Genomic DNA, 9,577 nt, shown 5'->3' with positions numbered 1-9,577 from the left:
CCACATTTTAAAGTAAATTCGGTAGTGTTTTTTGGGAAAATAAATGAAATTACTTAAACCAAATTCTGAGAGCGACAATACCAAAATACCTTTAATCTGTTGTCAATCAGGGTTTACAAATGAAAAATGGGAAAAACAAAAAAAAAATACTTATCTATTGGGAATTTTAGTTTCCTAGCCTAAAGATTTACATTATATAGCAGCTTCAAAAAAACCTCGATATTTAGGTTCATAAAAGAAAACAAGTAAAACCCAAAAATGGAAATTTTACAATAAAAAATAACTATGAGAATGTTAAAAAGTTAATACATGTAATAATACTACTTTAATCATGATTTTTAACATGAATTTACATCTTGCGACATTTTAACGGTAGTGTTGAAAGACATTTAAAGGTAAGGGAAATTCGTGCGAACATTTAGCGTTTAAATTGCGACATTTAACGGCAAATGATTTTTGCGACATTTAGCGGCGGTTGCGATATTTAGCGGCAATGGTGCGACATTTAGCGGCAAGTGCGACATTTAGCGGCGTTGCGACATTTAACGGCGCCACAGTAATTATATAATATATAGAGGATATTTGTTTGTTTTGCATGTAAGATTGAAATATAATTTCACTGAGTGAACACCTGATGCAATATTTTCACGAGTGGGCGTAGCCACGAGTGAAAATATAATAGCTGGTGTTCACGAATGAAATATATTTCAATCTATATGTAAAACAAATAAATTTCTTTTTATTTCAGGCGTTTTAAGTGATTTTAAGTAATTTTTTGCTGATTTTTGCCGCGTATCGTCGCGCATTCACCTTTGTGACGTCATCACATCATGATGTCACATCAACAATTTTGAAATATAGTTCTGTTACATTTCTATAATTTTGTTTACATTTTTTTAACATAATATATGGTGACATCGACTTTCTTTTCCTAAAGAAGCAAAATTTTACGCATTATGGCATATATTTCTGCCTGTTATTCCATTCAGTTATGATTTTCTTTTCATCCGCATTCAGATATAGTCCGGCTACAGTGAAAATTATATTTTATAAATTTCACTAGTGGTTTATCAGAATATAATCATCTGATATAATACAATAAAACACTGTAAAGCATGAAATAAATCGACGTTTTAACAAAACAAATGACGGAACCGAAAAAACAAAACAAATGACACAACGTCCGTTTAAATATTTATCACATACCCGTGGGTATTGGGTTATATAATCATAATCGTGATCAATAACAACGAAAGTGACCTATCCTGTTCGGGAATCGAACCCGGGTCGCCAGATTTACAGTCCAGCGCTCTACCGATTGAAATAAACCGACAGTTAAAAGCCGTAAAACTATTGATGTAAACTTAAAATTTCATGTATTTAGTGGTTTATCAAACAGATTGACAGGAAAGATTTAAGAAAAGTAATTCATAATTATTCATAGTGCCATTTCATAACTAGAAAAAAATCATGTTCTGACGCGGAAAGTCTAATCGTAACACTGTGAGCGCTAACCTATTCGAACTAAATTAAATAGTGCTCCGGAAGCGGGGTAATATTCACTATAAGGCAAATTAATACCAGGAAACAAAATATTTAACAAATAATTCAGTTTTATATTGATATTAGTTATGTGCTGAGGCTTGTAGTGTGTCATTAAAGAAATAATCTAGTTTTAATGACCTTCACAGAAATATGTTGTCTAATTTCGGGCAATTTATCAGAAATATCAATATTTGGCTGCATAAATAAACGTTTTATAAGTCAGTATAACACAGCGCTGGGCTTCAGAGATGATATAGACGTGTGAATCAAGTGTCATGTCAAAGTATGTGGTCGAATACCAAGTCAGGCGGTATTGTCCAGACATGTAAACGGTTTCGAGGAAGAAAAGGATATTGCTCGAATATCAGACGAGAATAGAACTAAATAAAACAAGCAATTATCATAGTATTGCAAGCAATCCATAAGTCCCCTACCGGTTAGAACCCCATCAACATTCTGAAGGGCCATTGGCCATTCACTTATGTTTCAATTTTTCTCTATTTTAAGTAAACTTGTTGGAAAAGTTCTTTAAAAGTGATCACAGGAAACAGTTTTTATGAACAGACAGACAGACGGACTGAAGGACACTCTAAAGTTAATATTTGAAACATCCCTGTTACCAAAATATAACATTTTAAAAGCAAAATTCTTAAAGAGGAGATAACTCTTGAATTAAAGATGCAATTTCATAAAAAATTTCAGCTCTTTTTGACTTATCACAAATATTGTTATATTTGCCATGTAATGATGTTTTAAGCCTATTTGTTGCCAAGGCAACTGATATTTTTTCAAAAAAGGAAGAACAGATAAGACATGCATAATCTCAAGACTGCTATCTACCCATATGTAAAGTTTCATAAAAATATTTCCAGTACTTTTTGAGTTATCACTGGATTCAGTTTGTGTAAAATTTGCCATATTTTCAGTATATGTGTTGCCATAGCAACCAGAATTTTCAACATAGGAAGAAAAGAAAAAGACGTGCATAATCTCAAGACTGCCATCTACCCATATGTCAAGTTTCATAAAAATATTTCCAGTACTTTTTGCTTTATCACTGGATCCAGTTTATGTGTAAAATTTGCCATATTTTCAGCCTATTTGTTGTCATAGCAACCAGAATTTTCAACATAGGAAGAAAAGAAAAAGACGTGCATAATTCCAAGACTGCCATCTACCCATATGTCAAGTTTCATAAAAAATATTTCCAGTACTTTTTGCGTTATCACTGGATCCAGTTTATGTGTAAAATTTGCCATATTTTTAGCCTATTTGTTGCCATAGCAACCAGAATTTTCAACATAGGAAGAAAAGAAAAAGACGTGCATAATCTCCATACTGCCATCTATCCATATACCAAGTTTCATAAAAATATTTTCAGTACTTTTCAAGTTATCGCGGGATCCAGTTTTGTGGACGGACGGACTGACAGACAGACGGACGGACGGAGGGTAAACCTAAAGTCCCCTCCGGTAAACCGGTAGGGGACTAACAAGTATAACTGAGAACTATTTATGAATAATGAAGACCATATTTGAAAATATCTATTTCTTATTATCATATAAAGCTCTCTGGAGGTCCCTAATGTGTGATTTGGTAGGGGACTTAATTGCAGTTTGGTAACTAAGACGATAAATCCGACCAAGGCTTTATTGTTGGAGACGCAAGACGACAGAAATAGTCCTTGTTTGTGGACAATAATCTTACAGCTTAACCTGAATTTTTGGTTATAGTGACCTGTAAACCTTAATTGTTTGAAAAATCTGTAAAACGAAAACATAATGATAAATATGATTGACTGATTTGAGCTCCAGTCTTATCGGCCAGAAATCAAAAGAACTTGGGCCAATCAATTTCCAAATGCCTGGTTTTTGAATTCCAATACTCTTGAATTAGAAATTAAAAACAAAACCTAGAAATATGCCCATAGGACAGAATGCCCCCACTTTCCAGTTTTGTCCCAGGTGCACAACACATGCTGACCAAATTTTGTGTAAAGTTTCAGGACTCCAGCTCAAGAACTCTTAGAGGTACACGTGACAACATTTTGGAACTGTTTGGGCATAACTCTACAAATTCTGAATAGATGCACAAGCACCCCACCCCTAAGTGCACAACTACACGTGCTGACCATCATTTCTGTAGGTCAAATATTTTTTGGGTTATGCGCAATAATGTTGAAAATTACACATTTTTACCAAGTCAAAGGCAATAACCCTACAAATACTGAATAATTGCACAAGCAAACTCCCAGGTGCTTAACTACGCATGCTGACCATCATTTCTGTAGTTTCAAGACTGTCAAATACTTTTAGGGCTACATGCAACAAGTTGAAAGGGCATAAATTATTATCAAAACTGAACCAATCAACACGCAAAACCACAGGTGCACAACTAAATATGCTGATCAACATTCCTGTAAAGTTTAGTTGTCTCTAGCTCAGCACTTTTAATAAGAGCAACAGTATGGAACACACCGGGTGGGTACATAATAACTTTGTTGTTTTTCTGATTTAGACAAAAGCTAGAATCCCTTCCAACACATTCTGTCAAGGCTGACAGTTCTTATATGTGAAAAAAATCCAGATCATTAAAATCGGATAGGAATAGTCTGGTTTTTGCCTTTTTTTATTACAGTTTACAAAACAAGTGTTTTCATAACAATTTGCCAGTGGTTCAAGAAATGAACTTCTCATTTTTTTGTTTCAAGCTTGTTCACACAATGTCCTGCATCATTCAATACCTTAGGCAAAGACAAGTAAATGGAAGATGGGAATGTTGTGACACTTCTATACATACATGAATGTCTTGACAACAACCATGGTTAATCACTAGCAATATTATCAAAGGAGCGTGGATGAATAAATCACAAAAGAATACAGCAATAAAGGTTTTTGTTCTTTTTTATTTTTCAGTTTATATTTTTTGTCAATTTAGCTGCAAATTGCAGAACTGATCGAACTGAACAAGTACAATGATTATGAAAATGTTAACTTCTGCAAATTCTTAAAACATTCAAATAAATATGTGGTGAAATGACGATATGATTTCATGAAAGTTTATAGACAAATGACGAACGATGATATTTCTTCTTTACAAAGGTAAAAAATATGTATTAACGCTTAAAATGAACACAAACTTCTTACACCCCAATAAAAATATTTTCATGGTAAACTTTGCAGCAGTTTGCATACTTAAAATGACATTCGAACGTAAATTCTTAAAACAAAGAGTTTGCTTAATATAACATTTCATATAATTAAAATTATATTCAACATTTCAACCTTTTTCAAGATTTCTAATAAACAGTCACAATAAATACTTTTGACAGACAAAAAATAAACATACACACAAGAATAGCTGCATTAATGCATCATAAAATATTATTTATGCTGCAAATTTTGAACATTTTTGGCTAATTATGCAATTCAAATGCAAACATAAGACTTTTTGAAGAAGCATTTAACCTACATGCTTCGTTTTAGGACTACTATATTTTTAAAACACCTTTACTCTGTAAGTAATTCAGTCACGGTGGCGAGCAAATAATAGCAGTATCATAAACAGCCTTAACATATTCTATGTCAATGCACAAGTTGTTTTATTAACCAGAGACCAGAAGACAAATCTTACCTTAACCAATCTCTTATAATCTTACTGACAAAATAAACTAGCTTGGAAAACACGCCCCTACACCCAGACTTAACAGGCATTCGTAGGCAGCCAAATATACTTGAGGGCTGAAGCAGTTTGGATATAAAAACTCAAAAGCAACCAAAAGCACAATTTGATTCCCCATATGTGTTATGTTCAAATAGAGCAAAATCAAGAAAATTCAATAGATACAACTGTTTCTAACACAAATATTCCCTAGTAGATAAATCAAAACCTTGTTAAACCTCTGTTAATTTAGGCAAAGAATATAAGCTATTAATATATTGTATTTCTAATATATTGTATTTCATGCAAATCTATAATCCATATGTCTTAGTATTTTCATATTGAAGTCTATCATCTGAAGATCATCATTAAAATATATATTAAATTTCAAAACATAAAAAACTTCAATTGATTAAAATTTAATTCATATAAATTAATTATAAATTTATTCATTTTAAAATAATTTTAATACTGGTAACAATTAAACACTACATCCACATTGCAATTAAGTATCTGCCAAAAAAGGTGCTGCATAGTAAATACAATTTCCAATCAAAAGTATAGTTTTCTTATATCAGATTTCACGTTTTCCTCTTAAAGTAGAAAAAGCATTTTCAAATAAACAAAATATCTAACCAATATCTAAATATTTTTTTTATCATAACAAATTTAGAGTGAAAATATTGTTATAAAGTTAAACATCAGACAGGCTTAAGTACCATATTTTATGTCAAAACTTCCAGTTATCTTCATTTTTAGCTTATAATTAAGTATTCCATTAAGTGAAAGACAGGTCAGCAGAAGATTTTCTTGCTTTGAAACATAAAATTTAAGAAATCACAGACAAAAAACCTGATACTTGGTTAATTCACAAGAAACAATCAAATTGGTGTTTGGAATATTTTTGGCACAACTGCTCAACCAGTTTGCTTCTCCTTTTTCTTTCTCCACACATTGTTTTTTTTTTACACTTGACTACCCCAGTCTCTGACTTCCCCTCTCCTTTGACCAACAGCTGCTTCTGATTCAAAGAACTTAGCTGTGCAAACGGATTTCTCAAGAAGACACCTCTTTTTATGGCCTTTGAAACAGCATCCACAATGTTTACCCATAATGCACACTGTGCTCTTCACTGCTTTTACATGGTTCCATAAAAATATTTTGGTAAATTCTGCTCCCTTCAATGCGAATTAATGTGTGTATCATTGCAACATTATCATGTTTTCACATTATGCAGGATAGATCTACATATATTTCACAGTACCATCACAATAGATTTATTTGCACCTGATTTTATCACATCTGTTTGACTATTTCAGAATAATCAACCATACGGATCATAATCACTATCGTTATCATCGTCAGAGTCCGATGTGTATCGTTTCCGTTTCTTCTTCTTCTTTTTATGTGTCGATGAAGGTGTCTTATGGTGATGAGATCTTGACGACGATGATGATGAATGATGAGAAGTGTGATGGGATGAATGACTATGTACAGGTGATGTAAAGTTATGTGCTGAGGCTTGTAGTTGGGAAGCCCCTGGTAATCTTATAGTCCGCACTAATGATCCTTTCTTTTTCTCTTTCTCGCGTACAGGAGTGTTCAGTTTTGAAGTTGATATTATCATTGGAGGAATTTTTGGTTTCATAGGATCCTGAAAACAGAAAATAATGTAATAACATGTCTGTTTGATTTAAAGTCATACCATACATCAGTTTTCCACCTGTACTTGTGAAGGAAGATCTCAATGCCCTATATGTGCATTACTTCAGACACAAGTGGGTGGCAATGTTGAAACAAGGACATTCCATTAGCTAGCTGGATAGCGATCTCACATTAAAGAACACAGTCCCAGACAGGTTTGGAAGCAACAGTGGTGACAGGTAAATGATTTAAAGTTGTTTACCTTCACCACCTGGCCACTGAGGCCCATTTATGAAATATTCTAACACGACCCACATTTTTCCCTATTGAACATAGAAGAACCGAAAGTGTGTCTTATTATGCTATAAAATCACAGTTTGACGCTCTATATTTAGATATGTGACGTAATCATTATACACGTGACGTAACCACTAAAAATATGACGCGCTGAAGTACGATAACAAATCAGGTGCAATTTAGCTAATTATCGTGGACTGCAGCATTTATTTGTTGATGTCATGTTAGAATCGAAATAATATATTCAAATCTGCGATTTTATTGCTTGATAATATCACTGTTTGTCGTTCGGATGCGCATCATTATATCACTCGGGCTACGCTTTGTGATATAATTCCCCGCATCTGAACTCCAAACAGTGATGTGATTGAGCAATGAAATCACAGTTTGGGATATATTATTTCTTAATTATATAATGTAACTCCGGGTATCATATTAATTTCAAGAAATTCCAGTGAATCTGGTTCCCTTATAAAATTATAATTATCTAGTTTATTTCATGTAATATTTGTATGGAATTAGAATCTATAATTCACACAAAAGTTTGTCATCAAAATATTTTAATCTTGTTAAATTTTATCAAAATTTAGATTTTAGTACATGCCACATGTCTGTGACAGTTACATTTCCTTTAATGCTACCAATGCAACAAGTGAATCTGATAGTGCATTAACAATATTTCAAAGCTTTCAACCTGAAACATATCATCAAATAATTAAATGACAGTCAACAAATTGCACCGTAAACCAGTCAGCAAATTTACCTAAATGTTTTTTTTACTTTTTTTTGCTAATTTAGTGTAACTAAACTAGTTACATTGCACAGTAAATATGGTTCCATTTTCACTATACTTCAAGTTCTACCAGACTACAAAGTTTGGTTTTAATCATGGTAACACAAGCCTTTTTTATCATGGTAATTCAAACCTGTTATTATACAGTACAAAAAATGAGTTTACATACCGTAGGAGATTCTTTATCTAAGTTGACATGGTCAGCGTCTCCATGTTCACCATCAACCATTATAACATCTGCGTTGCTCTTTGAGTCTTCACCATTTTCTATGTGATTTGTGGTCCCAGCATCGCCTCCACCACCATCGGGCTTTGATTTTATAGTGTATGTGGTAGACAGTTTAGTAGTTTGATCATCTTCACTGTCGTCTTCATCTGGTGGGTCTACACTTAACATGAGATCTTTGAACTGGAAAATACAAAAGGATTCAGACTTTTGATGACAAAAATGACTTACCAAGTTATCAGATCTAGTGCAAAAGTTAATAACAAAGAAGCACACAGCCATATAGTTCTTTAGATAGTAAAGATATTTATATTCAAGGGGAAATAATCTCAAAAACTGACTGGAAAACCAGTTGATATTTATCCCTACAGTAGTATTTATGGGAAATTGCTTTTGTTGAAAAATACTTCATAAAGGTCCTGAAGTTAAGACCTGTTCTTAACAAAGTACATATTTATATGTGACTATAGATACTATCAATGTAAGGCAAAGATATTTTAAACTAGACAGTGAAACTCATGCCTTAAAAGCTCAGCATGTCCCAGAAATGTTTATATTTCTCAAAATCTTTTTAAATTTGGTGTCACATTACAGTTTCAAAAACGTTACTCATTGGCCAATTACTTGAACCATCTGGTGCCTTTTGTAATAAGAATGGTTTAAGTATAAGTGTATTTTGTATTGAAGTCAAAATACTACTTTGTTTACATTTTACTACTCTTACGCAAGTAATTTTACATGCAGCACTACTTTCTTCAGGTGATGAACATCTCATACGCTCTTAATCCATAACTATAACATTATAAATCGTTTGACCTTTTTGAAGAATGAAAAAATTTATTTGTTTCTGTTCAAACTAACAAACATTTTAACTTACAGCTAGGTAATCATCAACAAGCTGATCGGCCTGTTCCTCGTACGATTTCTCCTCGTTCTTTTCTTTGTTACGTAAAACATGGATCACTTGTTCTGGATTGAACTTCACCAGAGCTTTACGTTGTAATGGTTTGTCGTACACTTTGGCTGCCTCAGTGGGAGAATAATTCTGGATTTTACTGTAAAACACATTCATATTTATATTTCTCATATGGATCAAAAGAAGTATTTTACAAGACAAAATACAGACCGACTGTCTAGTAACAATATACAGGGCTGCCAACAGCAAATTGCAAAATCAGTGGAAAATACACTGGGGATCAAGGTGGCTGCGCAAGCCCTCTTTGCGGGTCCAGGGCAGAGCCCTGGTGGGGGACCAGGGGGCAAAGCCCCCGGAAGCTCCTGGATTCTGATGATTTGGTATGCCCTAAAATCAATTTCCTGGACTCTAAATTTAAAAAATATCCGACATTTTGACAACAGACAAGAGCGACAATGTAAACTGTAATTTGATTGGTTATTCTAAAATAGAATGC

At 33.2% G+C, this 9,577-nt stretch overlaps 1 protein-coding gene across 4 annotated transcripts in view; it reads right to left on the bottom strand.

The window, feature by feature from the left end:
• Positions 1-4,430: 4,430 nt before the first annotated feature.
• The window catches only part of LOC132743691 (nipped-B-like protein B), a 42,123-nt gene continuing 36,976 nt past the window's right edge, over positions 4,431-9,577 (bottom strand). For all 4 annotated transcript variants that reach the window (XM_060732243.1, XM_060732246.1, XM_060732244.1 and 1 more), the window contains 3 exons: positions 9,043-9,220; positions 8,109-8,348; positions 4,431-6,859 (listed from right to left, as the gene is read on the bottom strand). In XM_060732243.1, the coding sequence (XP_060588226.1) occupies positions 6,530-6,859; positions 8,109-8,348; positions 9,043-9,220 (748 nt within the window). In that variant the 3' untranslated portion in view covers positions 4,431-6,529. The remainder of the gene's footprint in view (positions 6,860-8,108; positions 8,349-9,042; positions 9,221-9,577) is intronic.

Source organism: Ruditapes philippinarum, unplaced genomic scaffold, assembly GCF_026571515.1.
Source record: "Ruditapes philippinarum isolate M1 unplaced genomic scaffold, ASM2657151v2 ctg12774_1_1_1_1, whole genome shotgun sequence".
Taxonomy (NCBI): domain Eukaryota; kingdom Metazoa; phylum Mollusca; class Bivalvia; order Venerida; family Veneridae; genus Ruditapes; species Ruditapes philippinarum.
This window is presented reverse-complemented; position numbering and strand designations above follow the sequence as displayed.